Source organism: Amblyomma maculatum, chromosome 8 (assembly GCF_055883805.1).
Source record: "Amblyomma maculatum isolate TAMU_Amacu chromosome 8, ASM5588380v1, whole genome shotgun sequence".
NCBI lineage: Eukaryota > Metazoa > Arthropoda > Arachnida > Ixodida > Ixodidae > Amblyomma > Amblyomma maculatum.
Genome location: NC_139351.1, coordinates 36,205,396 through 36,223,127, shown reverse-complemented (window position 1 = coordinate 36,223,127; position 17,732 = coordinate 36,205,396). Strand labels below are relative to the sequence as shown.

The window sequence follows — 17,732 nt, the reverse complement described above, 5'->3', positions numbered from 1 at the left end:
GGAGGCCGGCGGTCGCCGAAGAGAGGAAGCGCAATGCCATATTGTACAGCCCGTGCAATGCCAGTCAGTTTGTATCGCTAGTTCCCTTTAAATATCATCCAGACTATACCCACTGCAGGGCGAAGGCCTCTCCCATATTCCTCAAATTAACCTGGTCCTGTGCAAGCTGCATCCACTTGACCCCTGCGAACTTCTTAACCTCATCCGCCCACCGAATTTTCTGCTGCCCCCTGCTACGCTTTCCTTCCCTTGGAATCTAGTTTGTTGCCCAAGCGACCGTCGGTTATCTTTTCTTCGCGCTACATGTCCTGCCCATGCCCATTTCTTCTTGATTTCCATTAGAATGTCAGTGACTTACTTAGTGAGTGTCACCATTAAATATAAGTGCAACTAATTTGAACTGATATGCACACAAATTCCCGGGGTTTTCCATTAGTTCTTCCAGATTACCAAAAATGCCCGAGAATTTCCGGTTGGTAGACACCCCAAGAAATGCACCTCCTATTTTGCTGCAGTGTGGCCTGAACTTTCCTTCAGAATATTTTTATAACAAACCACTACCGTGGCAAATATCTATCTTCAAAAACAGACCATCAGACTTGTTCACAACCCATCATCTACATGACAAACGCTTGGCTGACACTCCTTTGCTTAGGTCGCAAGAAGCAGCCTCACTACAAAGGTCTGTATTTGTTTAAGAAAAAGCGTGACAGCCAGAAATGAGCAATCGCAAAGGAGAGTCTCAAAGGAGACTCCCAAAGGAGCAGGAGCCGAGCATGCAATAGAACCACAAGACACAGCATGGGAAACATGGGGCAGAGGCTGGTGTTAAAAAACAGTTTTTATACAAGTGAGGCTTGCGTTGTACAACTCTTCTTCAATTCCAAGAGCATGAAACAATGAGGGAGTGTCACACCCACATTCAATGGGTCCTAAGAACTTGGCGACTGCCCACCAACAGACAACAGCAATGAATAAGTTGGGCAGCAGTGAAACCAAAGCGTGAGGTAATAAAACCTAGCAACATGCACAGCATGCCTCCGCTTTCCACACACACACGCACACACACACTGCTGGCTATTTTGGCAACACTGCATCCCTCTCGTGACAGCTGTGACAACGTCTACCGCTCATCCTGTATTTGCAAAAAACAGTTCTGCATTGAGAGGTATTGTGAAAATACAATGAGAAATGAGAAGGTGGTGCGCAGGTGGCCGGGGAAAAGCAGACTGCATGGGATGTGGAAGAAGAAGAAAGCTCCATGCACATCTTTCCCAAACTCTTGCCCAGAGAGGCCATCCACAGATGATTTGCTTTGAACCATGAATCAGTTAGGCTTGGCTCGGCCAGAGTAGTAACACGCAACGCTGTCACACCATGGCAAAAGAAAATTACAAGGAGAACCGTAACATTGGGAACAAACAGTAGGCTACATTACTAGGACATAAAACACTAACGCCATTAATGAAGTTGAGGAATCAAAACCAAAGTTTTCACACAGCAGATGTCTGCAAGAAAACACCTGCCAGAGTTCCCACATCCCCTTGTGCACGCAGGTGCGAGAGTTGGCGTCTTGCATCCAGTGTCGTCTCGTTGGTACGTCTTGGCCACAGGAGCAGGGTTTTGCATCGAGAGGAGAGTGTCAGCAGGCAGCTTGGAACATCACGTCACCTGCTCCCAGCCACAACTGTGCGTAGCATGACGACCAGTGAGGCAGAGAAAGCACTGGCACTCAAGCGAGGAACCCTGACATGCATGCCTGTGACGATCCATGCCAACAAAACTTGGGTAAAAAACCTTGTAGACACAACAGGGCAAGAAGGGGGAGCCAAGAAGGTTGCAGCAACATCTTCCAATTAAAAAAACACTCACCAGCCGCCGCTTTTTGTTATTGGACACCCACAATGTGGACAACACATCTACACAAAACACGGCACAAAGAAAACAAGAACAAGGTTGCCGAGAGAGAAACACGGCAAAACACGTTGCACTCGACTGGGCCAGTCCAGCAAGCAGGCAGCTTGTGTCGCACCTTCGATCCCCGCAAAATCCACCGCCGCACTGTCAAGAGTTGTTGGGCACGGCTTTCTTTCGTTCCCCTCTCTGGGCTACCCTCCTCCCCTTGGCATGGCGTGAACAGTCTGACAAAGTCCTCCTAGGTGCCCTCCTGCAACCCGTGAAACACCAAATTCAACTTTGCTGCAGGCTCAGTCACGCAATGCACAATGAAATACAGTAAACTAGCGATAGATCCCAATTTTTCGTTGATTTATACATTTCTCAATGTTTTGGTTGGCTGGTTTATATCTGCAATGCATTTTAACAGAGTGTTTTTGCCACATGGGCACTGTGGCCGCATTCCGTCCCGCAGGGCTTTTGCTGTACGCGTACAGAGTTGAGCATGCATTTGAAATTTCACCCCCTTTTGAAGAGATGCACTTACTGGGAGGTGCTGCCATTTTGTGGAGGGAAGAAAACTGACTGTAACTTGTGTTGTGTGCTGTTTGCAGCATCGCGCCCTCACAGTGTCGGTTTTTTCATGCGATCGCAACAGACGTGCCAAATTCAACCTCTATCTTTGTTGGGGCGTTAGCGGAGGTCCGTGAGCACCGTCAAGGACTTGCAAGAACGGATGCAGAATTGTTTACGCTACCATCTCGCACCAAAAAAAAGAAAACTGATTGTGACCTTCGGCGACACACATGGTTTGTGGTGACTCAGTCATGGTTTTGTTTCCTCTGCAAGATAGCAACAGAAACACGAAGGTCGATCTCTAACTTTGTTAGGACAATAGTCGAGGCTCGTGAAGGCTGATTTTGATCTTTGATGGCAGCCTCTCAGCTTATTGACACTCACTGTGTGTCATTGCTCTCTCATTTATTTTCGTTGATGCTGCGGCTGTAACAATTTCCTTATACATTTTTCGCCTATTTATCTGGAGTTTCACAATTTTGTTTAAGGTAAGCAATTAAAAAATGTGATACTGTGGGTAAATTTTTTTTTCGATGCTAAAAGGGTTAAAAGCTTTAGTTTCAGTTCAATTCAATTTTCTTTATTTTTCCAGAACAAGAGATACATCCTGGAGAGGTTCAAGGGCTAGAAGCTAATAGAAACAGCTTGACCGGGGCCCACGAACCTCTGAAATTGGCAGTCAGCAACAGAACACACATGAACTGGATTAAACGAAAAGTACAAAATATAGAGCACAATGAAATTATCAACAGATGCGAGGAGCACATTTTAATTTTTTAGAGTTGCCTTTGTTTGTTTTCTTATGTCCACGGTGCACAAAACAGCGGCCATCAATGCTGAACAGGTCAGGTCTGCGGCACAGCATCAGCTCTCCCCTCCATCTGGTCAACTCGGATGAGTTCTTTTTTGTTAAATGCAGTAATTGTACCTCAGGACTATTTGGCATTTCAACATGATAGCGTTAAAGGCCCTGTTCTGCAGGAAATCCGGCATCAATGTTAGTGCTGCGGCCGAAACATAGGGGCATGACTCTGGCTGCTGGTAGCAAGCAGGCAACAAGGTAAACGCGCATTATTTGCTTACCCATATACATAGCTTGATATAACGGTTGGGACCATGGCCTTACAGGCTGCTCCTCATGGCAGCTTGGTGGCAGATTTCATGCAGATAAAAACATTCTGAGTGTGACTTCCTTCAGATAAATTTTGTCCAGTGTTCGCTCGTGGCCTCAACTGTAGCAAACAAAACAGGCACGCTCACCTGCCCTATAAAATGAAGCAGCGTTTCTTGCGGCCTTCCTTGCGATGTCGCTTCTTGTCCTTGCCTTTCCACTCGCGCTGCACAAGAAACAGTGCACGCACATGAAGTGGCACCAAGACACAAGAGGTAGGACACCAACTAGGCGCCCATGAGGCACACAGGGAGCGTCCGAGAAATCCCAAGCATACAAGCTTATTTTGCCTTGCTTTTGTTTGCTTATTAGAATGACAATAGCAGTCTTGGCAATCTGGCAGCCTTGACGAGGGCTACTGCACAGCTCTTACCCTGCTTACTATATAATGTCACATGTTTCACAAGAATACACATGAAAACAACATTCATACCTGCTGCTGCAGAAATATCTACATTGCAGCAAGGGCCACATGAAGCGCTCTCCTTCCATAGTGTTACCAACAACTTTGGCCGCCAGATAGCAGCGGAGGACCTAGGCTACACCGATCCACTTGGCCAGAAAGAAGAAGTAGAGCCAGCACTCACATCCTTGCGGATCTCTCGTACCAGGGTGTAGAAGGCGTCGTCCACGCCCATCCTGGTCTTGGCACTGGTCTCGATGAAAGGGATGGCATAGTTGCGTGCAACCTCCCCGGCCTGCTTCATGTCTACCGCTCGGGTGGGTAGGTCACACTTGTTGCCCACCACTGTGAGAGAGGCACATCACCCGCTCTGAGCCAGTACATGACATCACCCCAGAAACTGCCACCACTGTGTGCACTGGTGAGCTAAGTGCAATACAGTCGAACCCGGATAATTCGAATTTTGGTTATATTGAACTCACGAAATGTCCCCTTGAAAATCTCATCTTAACGTATTGGAAAGCTGCGTCGTATTTCGAACTCCATTTCATCGGTCGTTCGATATATGAAACTCTGCATCATGCATTGGACGGTGCGCCTTCCCCAAAGACGATCGCATCACTCTCGGCCGTTTGCTGCGGGACGTTTTCAAGCCACGTGCGGAAGGAATGAGGGCACACATTCGGCGATGGCTGGTCGAGGGCAGCGCCGCACCCTTTCCCGAAACACGCTCGCATCTGCGGTGATCGCTGTCGCACGCCAGCACATGACGCTTGCAAGCCACGTGCGTGAAGGAACAAGAGGAAACCAATGCAGCCGTGGTGTCAGGGGGAGGGGAACAATGCAATAAAGTGAGACGCTAGGGTGTACAGACTTTTCTGCAGAGCTTTCTCTCTCCCCTTCCTCTCTCTTTCCCGGTCTTCGCAGCCGTGGTGTTAGGGGGAGGGGAGCAATGCAATAAAGTTAAACGCTAGGGTGTACCGACTCTTTTCTGCAGAGCTTTCTCTCTCCCCTTCCTCTCTTTCCCGGTCTTTGCTCGCAGCAGCACGCATTAAATGAATGAATGAATGATATCTTTATTAACTCTCACAAGGTTACATGAGTAACAAAGGAGAGAGGGCGCAAGGCAAAAAGCTGCATTGTTGCAGCTTGAGAGCCACCCTGCGACCTCTGCCGGCGTATATAGTCCAGCAGCTGATCACAACAGCAGTGGAAGAGCGCACTCGCAAGCATAAAAGAAATAGATCTACAGAATATATACATTAACATTTGCACAAAGCTATTATCATGCGTGAGCTCAGTCCGTAGCAGGCACTTTCTCCACTGTGTGTTGTGAACGCTTTGCGTGCTGTGGCTGATGTGTGATGAGCGTCTCGTGTCATCGTGCTGAATGTGCATAACCTATGGCGGCTGTGGACCCTAAGAAGTGGCAGTTCTTTTCTTTATTTTGTGGGAGTCGTTCATCCTTGTCGTGCTGACCGTGCGGCGTAGCATATGGGGATGTTAAGAAGCAGCAATCCTTTTTTTTTTCTTTCGCGAAAGTCCTTACTTGTCATGCTGAACGTGCGGCGCAGCGTAAGCTATGGAGGCTGTGGACATTAAAAGGCGACAGGTGTTTTTTTTTTTTTTTTTTTTGCTTTTTTTGCGAGTCGTCCATTCTTACATCTATGAATCAACGAAAGCATGCGGTCAGCATCATGACATCGACTTTTAGTATTGTTCGCTTCAAACGGCATTTGCAGCTATCACGCTTTTCAATGATTTTGTGGCAGTGGACTATGCCCGCCCCAAGCCGCAGCACGATAAATTGAACCAGGCTTGTGCAATCAAGCCATCACGGGCACTCTGCCAAGTTCGCTCCCTGGCACGGCAGGATTTATCAAAAGTACAGTCAAAAGATAAACATGCCCTGATGCGCTGCGTAGTATCTTGCCGTGCTGCCAAAAAATGAGCAGTGGATTCGACGGTCTAAACGGAGGGATGTGCCACCGAATGTTTTTTTTCTTAATAAAAAGTGGGGGGTGGGTTCATAATGTGAGTGGGTTGATTACGCAACAAATACAGTATCATTTTTCACAATCGCACGTGCCGTCTCAAGCCAATTCCTGTATATCTAATTATGTCTCCTTCGAGTTCGATATATCCGGGTTCGACTGTATAGTGCTACAGGAGTCCCCACGAAATCTTGTTCTTTAGCAACTAACTTCTGTTTATTGCCCAAGCCACCATGAAGTATGCAGTGCTCTCCAAAGCATAGCTCCAGAACCAGAAAATGTTGCTCTTTCCATACTGTCGTAAAATTCCTAGCATGCACTCCACTCACAACTTTCCTGCTAATTTCACATTTCCGCATCGTTCCAGGAAAGCATCCCCCTCGCTACCATAATGCACCTCACAGAGACAGCACTGCCAGCTTCCAGTCCCAGAATCCAATCCAATCTCAAATATTACAAACAAGCAGGGTGTGGATGGACGGATAGATATTAGAAGCGCCCCCTTTGAAACGAGATGGCGATAATCATCATCATGCTCAAACTTGCTCTGCCCAACAGGTGCAGCGTGTTCAATTTTATTTTTTTTTTTCAGGAAATTGTCATCTTACATTCCCAGTTCTAGAAAAGTGCCTCTGCCAATTTTTCTGGTAATTTCAGCATGTGAGAGGAGGCGCTTGCTTGAAATTTTACAGTACTCTGCTTCTGAGACGTACGAGAAGCCCTGGTGGAATATGAATCACAAGCGCTGCTTCAAGTGGCACTGCTCCGAATCAAAGCCCCCTGGCGTAAATCCACTCCCGGGCCACCCCTCTTATCCCTCCCTCCAAGAGAGCCACAGTGAAGGTACTACTCACAGACCATGGGCACGTCGTCAGCATCTTTCACTCGCTTGATCTGGATTGAAAGAGAGGCAGGGAGGTGAATTACACAGTAGCATAAACAAGGCACTCACTATGACTGCAAGCAAAGGGACCCCCTTTCATCCACCCTACACAAAGTGATCCTGCTACAGTCAAACCACGTCAGTTCGGTCTTCGAGGAAACTAAAGCACACAGTGTGAAGAATTTAGCACTACACTCGAAGAAAAAAAGAAGGCATACACAGAGTGTTCGTCTACTTTTTCCCTCTCCAATCCCGCTTCAAGTTGTCGCGCTTCCTGTTTACAGCAAAATGCAACACCAAACTGCCGGGGGCAGCATGACCGCAGTGCTTCCCGGAAGCACTGTGGAGTCGACAAGTGGAGCCAATAATAACGAAAAAAAAAGAAAGCATTTTCTTAACTTGATGTGCGTTTTTTGAGAATATTTTTTCTTTTACTGCTCAGTACAGGCTGCACCTATGGGAGCGTTGACAGTATACAGAAAAGCCACTATTCCAAAAGCGGGGACGTTCGCTTTTTGCACGTCAGCCGTAACTGGTCACGCGACACGGTGGGACTGTCGACCACATGCTTCGGCATGAGCTCACCAGTCAGTCCGAAAAGCATTCGGCACTCGTTCACTGCAGCATTCAAGAAAGCGGCTATCATTTATGCTTAAGAAACCGCTAAGCTATTTTCAACTGTGATGCCAAACGAAGAGGCTTCCAAGGGATACAGTAGGGACGTTTCCCAGAGCTGGAGGTCAAGCTTGTAGCGTATATCCCCGAAATATGTGATCTGAAGTGGAGACGAGTACAGTTAAGGGGGGACGCAGGCTTCGAAAGTCGAAAAATCGCGAAAAAGTCGGCTTTTCAAAAAATACATATCTCGGCTGTATACGTTATAAACTACCTTTTCAATAATTATAAACGCCTAATTCATCGTGGAACTGCTTTAAATTAAATATGCAACTGGGCACGGCAGCACCAGAGTCGAACGGCAAAAATTCCCAAACTTCGCGCGCGCGCCATTTCTATGCCGTTGAACCAAGCGCCGCCATCTTGGTCTTGTTTTGTTTGTGAATGCTTGCCCTTTTCCATGTTGCCTTCGCCAGCGGCATCCGCGGCGTAGCAGAAGCATGGCTCGCTTGTGATTGGGGGCCTCACAAAGATTGTTGAGCTTCCCGAGTCTCGAATTCTGGCTGTGATTGGACAAAGCGCGCGCTCCGTGAGAATGCGGGGAATCGCGCGACTGATATTGGCCTCCCGTATAGAGTCTGTCATCGCAAGCAATAACGCGTCGTCAGTGTCATCCACTGTTCGCATGAAAATGCACTTTCCGAGGGAATCGACGAGGTGTAGGCACAACGTGCTGCAGTGAAAAACAAACTGTAGACTTGAAAATGCTGTTTTAAACTTCAAGGGCCATTTTCTCAGAATGAATTTTTTTCATGGTATGGTTGCTTATTCCCGCAGTATCTCTGGAATCGCTAATCAGATTCCCACCGTTCTTTTTTTTATTATGTGCCTGAATAAACTTCTGAGGGCAAGACATGCTCATTTTTTCAAAATATTGAGTCTGGAATTTATAATAAACAATCAAAATTAGGCTAATGCAAGTCCAATTAGTGGCACAAGCCTCAATGCACTGCTAAAATTTTCAGCAGGGAAATTAAAAAGGGCTCTGTCTTGCCCTGTGGTACCTATTCAGGAACCTTCATAATGAATTTCATAGTGACAACATATTTTGCAAGTTCACCAGGAATGGTACAAGGAACCCATGTGAACCATTCTGATACACTTCTGTAACTTGAGTACCAATGTGCGCAGCTCCATGAAACTTTGCAGTTATTCAAATGGATGTGCCATGAGTCTACCCTGAAAATTTCATTCGATTATCTCAAGAAACAAAAAAGTTGGTATTCAAAAGTAGCCTCCCCACTTAAACCCATGTAACGAACCTCCATGTAGCGAATTCCTCTATAGTACGAAGTTTTTCAATTCCCCGACGTCGCCCCCATTAAAGTGCATGTATTTGAAAACTCCACGACGTCGCCCCCATTAAAGTGCATGTATTTGAAAACTCCACGTAGGGAACAAGTCGCGACGGTTGACCTTGATACAGTAAAACCTTGTTTATCCGGATCTCATTAACTCGGAAATTCGGTTAACTTGGACTCACTGCGCAGTCCCGGCAAGACTGCATATAGTTCAATGGCGGCAGACACTTGGAGGCATTTACTGCACATCGGTTAACTCGGAGAACTTCGAGGATGAGGGCTACAGACTTTCCTGCGTTACCGTGCGATACAGCATGGATGTACATCCACGGCGCGCAACGGGAAACTTATGCGAGGCGAGTCGGTTTACGCGCTGCTCAGCAAAAACGAAACACAGCAGCAAAAAGAAAAAAAGAAGAGCTGGAGGGCACGAAATGTGGTGGCGATGATAGCAGATCATGCGAGCAGTGGCTAGGTGACGCCTGTGACTACGTGCTTCAAAGGGAGAGGCTATATCATCATCATTGTCACGGCGGCGAGACTGCTTGTATTTTGCTGTCAAATGACTGCCACTGCTGTCCCGTGGCTGCGATGGCTGCACTGACTCCACGCATGATTTCTTTGTCCCAATTGTTTGTGATGAGACGGTGACAGCATGCGAATCATTAAAATTAGCGCCTGCTGCCCTGTCGACTGTGTTTGAGGCCTGTTGCCGCTGCCGTTCCGTTCCAGAACGATGGCAACCGCCACTTCAGTGAAGAGTGTGGGGATTCACAATCTCCTCCCCCATTATAACAACTGCACGTAATTAACATGCGTGATTACGCGTGCTGTTAAGAAGGTCGGCTGAGGAGAGCACACTGGCCACCAGTCACAACCTCCCAGGCTCCCGCGGCGACACCGTGCGGGTTTCCTTCTCTCCTCCTAGCCTACTCGGGAAGCCTCCTCTCCTGTTCCGAGTTGAGGAGCGTGTCTGCCGCAGCTCGCTCAGGGCTCTTCAGCAGATGAGCGCGCACGTTCGCTGTTAGTGATTTCCGCCGAGGGGACCACCGCCGTCACCAAGAATCGCCCAGTCACCGTAGGCACTTTCTGCAACGGGCTGTGAGCGCGAAGCCGCGCCATGTGAGCACTCTTCCTCTCACCTCCTTGAGTGTGCTCCCCATTAGGTGGTTTATTCCACCCCCGTACGTGAGCGGGACGTTCGCTCGCTACGGCGGTTGTATTTGAGTGTTGTGCCTTACTGTGTACTCGAGCACAATAAACTCTATTGAGTACATAACTCGATATTTGTCTTCTCTGGTCTGAACCCGCCACAGTGGCGACTTCTCGCACCGCGGGTTAGGGGTCTCAGCTCCGTCTGCTAGGGCTGGCACGCCGGGGCTAGATGAAGACTGTAGTGTCTAGCACCCCCGTGGCGCATTCTTGCGAGAATAACTCCCATATTCTTGGTGTGCTAACGTATGGCCTGAGGTGTGACAAATTGAGTGCTTGCATGTATCCGACTACAGACACAGACTAGCCATGGCAGTGAGCAGGACTGAGTTTCAGTACCTTTCAATACTGCAGTGGTGATTGCACAACAGCAACTAAGTAAAACCACCTTAAGTTAATATTGCGAGAGCTCAAGAGCTGACGCTAGCCACTGTGATTTTGTAATTTTCTGCGAGAATCAGAAGTCGCATGACTCCCCCGTTCTACAGCAGAGTGACGGGCAGAGTGACAGCTGGTGTGATGGACATTCTCTCGTAGTGTTTTGATCTTACCATTCTCTATAGGAGGACGGACAGCGTTGTAGCGTATGCATTTTTGTGTGCGCACGTTGATGGCATCAGAAGTAACATTACTATCCGTTATGCCGCGCCCGTTAGCTGGTTCGTTGCGATAGCTCGCAGCAGGCAGCCTCAGAGAAGAGACGGATTACCTGGCTTCACTGGGTGTAAGTGGTGATCGTTTTAATTGCTGGTTGGTTTGTTGATTTGTGGGGTTTAACGTCCCAAAGCAACTCAGGCTATGAGAGACGCCAGTGGAGGACTGCGGAAATTTCGACCACCTGGGGATCTTTAAGGTGCACTGACATCGCACAGCACACAGGCACCTTGCTTTTCGCCTCCATCGAAAAACTGTCGCCGGGGCCGGGATTCGATCCCGCGTCCTTGGGAACAGTAGTCGAGCGCCGTAACCGCTGCGCCACCCCGGCGGGGTCGTTTTAATTGCATCGATCCAGCAGGGAGCCTAGTCAGCCTTAAGGGAGCTTTAGGAAGAAATGGTAGGATCCTTTTTCTTTTTATTTTTGTCGAATAGTGTTCGACGGGCTCTGGGAGCCGAGCAGTGCATATAAGGGCATGCTGGTATTGCTGCCTGTGTGGGAGCTAGAGAGCTTGTATTGCTGTGAGCGCGTTGAATCCCTGCCGACTGTACTCCGATAGCACCTTGCACAGCCCTTTTTCCCCATGCGAAGGATACACACGAGTCCTTCGAGGTTGGTCATACGCCAAGCTGAGACTAGCTATATCACACAATGTGTGCATAGCTAAGCATGCGAGCGGCCTTAAGACTTGCTTCAAGTTGTGTCATTTCGCTACCTAGTGATGTGTACGGTGACGTTGTCGAACGGGTAGAACTTCAAGTTCGCAACAATGCCACGATTGCTGTGTCTGGCACACGCCGAAGGGAGACAGAGCTGCAAGTGAAGATGGCAGAGCTAGACTTTACACAAAGCGCACCGCAATCCGAGCCCCGCTGCATGGCCTGAGGAGGGTGCTCTCCTCAACCAGCGGGCAGCTGCAGCGAGAGGCCAGACTCGGAATTTCGATCATCGCGCCTCGTTACGACTTGCGCCCACGGCAGACGTAATTCTGACCAACGCGTAGAGAGCGATTTCTTGTGTTAAATATGGACGGGACGTCCTATCGATATTCATCGCATTTTGCTTCCAGAGCAAACAGGTGCTTTCTTGTTGGAAAAGATCAAGTGGGGGTAGTGTAAATGAAAAAAAAAAAAGGGTCAAAGGGCAAAAAAAATCCCAATCCTCTGCCTCCATTACAACGACCGCGTGGAATTAACGTGAGTGATTGCGCGGCGCGCAATCACGCGAAAAAACACAGGACAAACAAAGGAGACATATGCAGGACTGGGAGGATGGCGAAGGAGCGCGCACACTGGCCACTGAATGCGTGCGCTGCGCATTCAGTCTGCCCGTGCAAACAGTACAACCGCTAGCGTATGGAGAGGCCTGCCCTCTGGCGCCCCGCGCCCCTGGCACGGCCGCTCAATGGAACAGCCAGGAAACGAAACGACGAAACTTCGAAGACTATGCCGGCGGCCGGCGCCGTGGAGACAGGCGAAGACGAGGGAATGGCGAGAGGAGAGGGGAGCGGAGTTGCGAGGAGGGGCAGCAGCGTGGCCTTGGAGGCCACACCACGCGCTGACACTTGTAGGCAGCGCGCGTCGGCGAGCAAAGGGTAGCTCGCTTGCGAGGAGGATTGCGAAAACAGACCAAAAGGGATGGGAGCCCATCGTTATACGCCGTCCGTTCGCTGTAACCGATCGCAGCGCTCATGGACGTTCGTTATACGTGCGATCTTGTGCCATTGAAGTAATGTATATTTTGGCGGTCGCTCCGGTTTCGTTCGTTATAAGCGAAAGTTCGTCTTAAGTGGGGCCGTTATAAGTGGGCTCGACTGTACTCCTTTAGGCTTTGAAAAAGAAACCTCACAGAGGTTGGCTGGTTCCCTAACAGTGAAAAATGTGCCCACAATTTATTTCACTGAAGGCACCCTTACGATTCCCCTTTCAACAGCAGCAATGTGGCAAGAGACTTTAAAGCTGATTTGCAGCTTTTTATGAACCCACCATTATGCAGCCTTTATTTTTTTCATTCCTTGGATAGCCTAAGAGATCAATGTGGCCTGCATCAGAATTGAATACATGTTAAGGGTGGCCTCGCATGGCAGCACAAAAGTGCGAGGCTTTCCTCTGGGCTAGCTACAGGCCCATTTAGAGCAAGCATTAACGTGCACAAAGCAGCACGTTACAGTGCCCGAGAAACAATTTAACACTGGCCTTTCTGCAGTTGATGAAAAACTGGCGTTACCTGCCAGTGCAATTTGTGTAAAGGGTGGCCAAAACCTCTTGCTGATCAAAGGAGAAGCGACCAACAGCTTGGCTCAATCTGTACACAAGTTCCTTAAATATGCCATTCAAAAAGTCTTCCAGCTAAAGCACCAAATAAAATAGTTAACTCGCCCACTAAGTTGACTCTTTAGTTTCTTCATCCGGCAGCTGTTTGGCTCGTGCCCGAGACGACAGTACTGACAGCCCAAAGCAGTTTGCCTTTCATCCCAGAAAAAAGAAGTAATTGTGTTGCCTGTGAAAGACATGTGGGCTCCATTTAGCCATCAGTTTATGTACAGAAATTGTATGACACCTACCAAATGTGGATGTCCCTGTATGTGACAAGGATGACATCAAACATGTCAAGGTAGCACTGTTTAGGGGCCACAATTTAGAGCAACAAGTTTAGGGCAGCAACAAACTCTAGATTTTCTGGAAACTTTGAATGCCAAAACCACCGTGCGACAGATCCCCCATGTAAACTGATGGAATTCTCAATACCCACTTTATTATGAGAGCACTGTTCAACCATATTTTGGTATGAGTGTGGTCACACACTCACGCAGACGCAAAGAAACAAAGATAAAATTCCCGGGATGTTTCCAAGCAGCAAAGACCACCCACCTGCTCTCTGTACATGCTGATGTCCTCGAACGACTTGCCGTTGTTCACTGCAAAGACGAGAAGGAAGCCCTCACCCGTCCGCATGTACTGGTCCCTCATGGCACTGCAACACACAAAGGGGCCACGCGCGGCATAAACATTCCGGCCGCTGCTGCTGTGAACTCAACCTCAACTTTTGACACAAATCGTAGTTACATGAAAACAACAGTGTGGTCTTGCAATCACGGGAGCATTCCTCCAGTTCCTTCTCTAATCGCTACCCATCCACAAACCTCAAGGGAATTCCTGATCTGGGAGAAAGGTCTCACTTCCTGCCTAAGGCTATCAATTATTTTAAGGTAATCCTTCCCCGCTGCTCCATTCCAGTGGGTGATAGGAGAAACCATTCCTCCAAGGAGTCTGGTCAGGTGCCATGCACACTGACCCGACTCAGTAGTCTCGTGCATCTGCGGAGAAATTTTTGAATGGTAACAAACAACTTTGCGTCATCAGAAAATGCATATTTCAACTTTTTTCACATGTTACTTGCAGAGAACAATGAACAAGGGTCTTTTTAGCTGCAAATTTCTTGCAAGGTTTTATTCACAGCCTTTCTGGTGAACATGATGACAGATGAATGTCTCTTTTTTTTAAACATGTTTTGCAACTGGCTCCCAAATAAAATCAATTATCAACTTCTTTGCAAATATTCCAGCCAAATAGACTGAACATTTTCAGGCCAAGAAAGTATTTCACATTCCAAATCAGTTGGAAGACTTGGACTGATAATCACAACTGACATGCTCCTGGCCATATTTCTTTCTGCCGGTCAGCTTTAACCAGAGAAACGCTTGAAGCTATGGAAATCAGAAAGCATGGTGAATCCTGCATTAGTTTCATTACCCTTCAGTTTCATTATCAGCAAAGGATTTGACACATCCAGGGCCCAGCACACAAATGACAATGGTGCAGTGCATGTCCTTACAATTTGTGTGTGATGTGACTCTTACTCTTGGCCGCAGATAATTGTTTATTTATTTACAGACGCCGAACGATTTTTCGGACGCTCAAGGGGCCAAGATAGCGTCCGGAAAATCGGGCAGTCTGAAAAAACGAATTCACGCAAAAAACGTCAGTTTATTTAGAGAGTCGCTTGAAAAAGTGGTCAATATGCCTCTGCGGGGTGCTAAGTTGCCGTACAAGTAAGTCGGCTTGCAAGTCAGCAAGAGTGACGTTCTCGCTGTACACAGCCAAAAGCACCATCAGAGCTCGGGTTAGTTCACTGCTAGTTGGCAGCACAGCCTCTGGCTCCGACAGTGAGGAGCCAGAGTCATCACTTGCAAGCACCTGGCAAACAATTTCAGCGTCAGTGAGTTCAGCACAGAGCTCGATCTTGCTGTCAGCGTTAGCAAACTGCTCCAGCGTTACTTCCATGAGAACGGCTCCTGCAGCGTGCAAGTGCTAACTGCCTGTAATTGACGTGGCGATGTAAACAGCACCACGCACCACACATGAATGGCGACCGCGGCGAATGAGGACTGTGCATCACGGCAGCACGGCAGAGCTGTGGCGGGATGGTGTGGCAAGCAGTGCCTGCTATCGAGGCTACACCAGGTATGCGAGGTTCCTATGGCATGTCAGCGGACAATATGACATGTGGGTTCGAGGTTGCTGAAAACCAAAATGGCAGCGGCCAGAAAAGCAAAATTGCACGTTTTTGCAATTTCGATACCTCTTGCGTTGCGAATGAAACAAAAAAGTCCGGAAAATCGAACGAGAAGGATTTCAAATGACTGAAATTTTGGCCGGTGTTTTGTGGCAGTGCCATGGCAAGGTCCGGATTTTCAGGCAGGTCCAAAAAATTTGGGCGTCCGAAATATCGGTTGGTGACTGCATTATACCCTCAAGGTACACAGTACATTATAGAGGGGAGGGGCAAAGAACAAGACAAATAACACAAAAACGAATACAAATATAAAGCATAGAGATACAAAAACAACAAAAAGGCATACAGAAAGATCAAAGCTACAAGAAAATATTATATTATTATTGTCCCGAGTTTCACATGGTCAGTTCAGTTCAGTCGTTCACTCGTGTCAGACTCTTCGTGACCCTATGGACCATATCACGTCACGCTTTCCGGTCTCTCATTATCTTCCTAACATCACATAACTTCATCTGCAGCGCCTCGAGGATGCCCCATGGTAGCACGAGCAAAATAGTATAAAATACAATGTAAGTAACCAAACAATGTTACTGCACATAGTAATTCATTTGTTACATTAGTTTACAAAATAAAACCTTGGATGGCCATTTTAAAATTATCAGTGCTGGTAATGCTTGTAAGTGACGCAGGTAAGTTGTTTCCATCATTGCTAGTTTGGGGAAGAAACGAATAAAAATAGCTTACGATGCTACTATGAGGAATATTCACGTTTTGGTGGTGGTTTAGGAGAGATGAAATATAGGGTGGTGGTAGAACCCAAAGGGCACGCAAGTATGAATTGTAATAATATATTTTCTGAAAGAGACATAGGCAAGATATTTTTCTGCAGATGAATAAAAAATAACGGCGAGTGGTGTAGAAATGATTTCATATTAGTAACACTGAAAGTCCTTTGGCAATTGTTTAGGATGAGGTTGACATGCCCTGAGTCCCAAACTGATGACGTATATTCAAGTTGCGGACGAATTTAAGTTGTGTATAATACAATAGTTTTAGTGTGAAATTTCAACAAATATATCCCAGTGTTCGACTAGCATTAGAGGTTATAAGATCAATATGTGTTTTCCCAGGATAGATTTCTAGCAATATGAACCCCCAGATACTGGTAAGAAGTTACGCTTTTTAATGGCATGTTATTAATCAAGTATGTTGGACATGTTATGTTAGTGCGAGATATCCGCATACACTTCAATTTCTTAATGCTTAATTCTATGTGCCATGTGCGACACCACTCATTAATGTTAAGGTCCTTCTGAATGGTCGTAATATCCCAGTGATTAGATTTTTTTGTGATGTAATACACAGTCGTCAGCAAACAGACAAATTTTTCATGAAACATGAGCAGGCAAGTCGCTAATATAAATTAAGAATAATAAGGGGCCAAGCACTGTGCCTTGCAGAACACCGGAGTCAACTGGGGCTGAAAGTGAGTTAGCATCATTAGTAGTTACAAACTGAGCACGTGGTGCCAGAAAAGCACGGATCCAATCAATTACGGCAGGGTATACTTTTTTGAATGCTCAGTTTATGAAGGAGTGCGTGGCTAACTTTGTCAAATGCTTTTGAAAATCTAGGAATATGCAGTCAGTAAAAAAACCAGAGTCCAAATTGGCATGCAAATCATTAGTGAATGAGATGAGCTGGTGTCACGCGAAAAATGTTTACAGAATCCATGCTGCGCAACTGTGAAAAACTCATTTTCAAGAAAATAAACTAGGTTTGTGAATATTATATGTTCCATAATTTTGCATGGTACTGTTGTGAGGAAAATGGGCCTGTAGTTATGGGGTTCGTGTGTTGGTCCAGTTTTGTGAATGGGTATTACTTTGACAATTTTTCAGTCGTGTGGCATAATAGCGGAGTTATACGATTGTGAAAAATACATTGTAGTATCATAGAAAAATATTCCAGAGTATTCTGTAAGAAATTAATTTTGATTTCGTCTACCCCACATGATGCTTTAGGTTTTAGTTTGTTTATTACAGCTTTGATGCTGATTATACCGAATATGATGGGATCCACGAGATGAATCAGGAATCTTAGGCGATGAGAATGATTAAGTGAATATATTGTTAAGCATAATGGCACACAAATGGAAAGGCACTGCTTCCCCTGAGCTTGTGAGTAATGATATTCTAACTTATTAGAATTCCCTCGTACGGTGTTCCAAAATCTCTTGGGGTTCGTTTTCAATAGATTAGGAAGTGTACATTTGAAAAAAGATGATTTGGCTGACTTCAAGGCATCAAAATATATATCTGTAGCTTTATTATACGCAAGCCAATGTGTTAGTTTTGAAGAATGTTTCGCTGCTCAGAATAAGCATTTCTTCTTGTTTGATAACCTATTAAGATAGGTATTATACCACGGTGATTTATCTTGGTGCAGACA

The 17,732-nt window shown here is 46.7% G+C and overlaps 1 protein-coding gene across 1 annotated transcript in view; it reads right to left on the bottom strand.

The window, feature by feature from the left end:
* Window positions 1–823: 823 nt before the first annotated feature.
* LOC146180978 (GTPase KRas-like) overlaps window positions 824–17,732 on the bottom strand; it is a 39,049-nt gene continuing 22,140 nt past the window's right edge. Inside the window, exons 5-9 of the mRNA XM_084576209.1 lie at window positions 13,637–13,739; window positions 6,895–6,934; window positions 4,231–4,391; window positions 3,733–3,809; window positions 824–2,167 (exon numbers count right to left, since the gene is read on the bottom strand). Coding sequence (XP_084432335.1) covers window positions 3,738–3,809; window positions 4,231–4,391; window positions 6,895–6,934; window positions 13,637–13,739 — 376 coding nt within the window. The 3' untranslated portion in view covers window positions 824–2,167; window positions 3,733–3,737. The remainder of the gene's footprint in view (window positions 2,168–3,732; window positions 3,810–4,230; window positions 4,392–6,894; window positions 6,935–13,636; window positions 13,740–17,732) is intronic.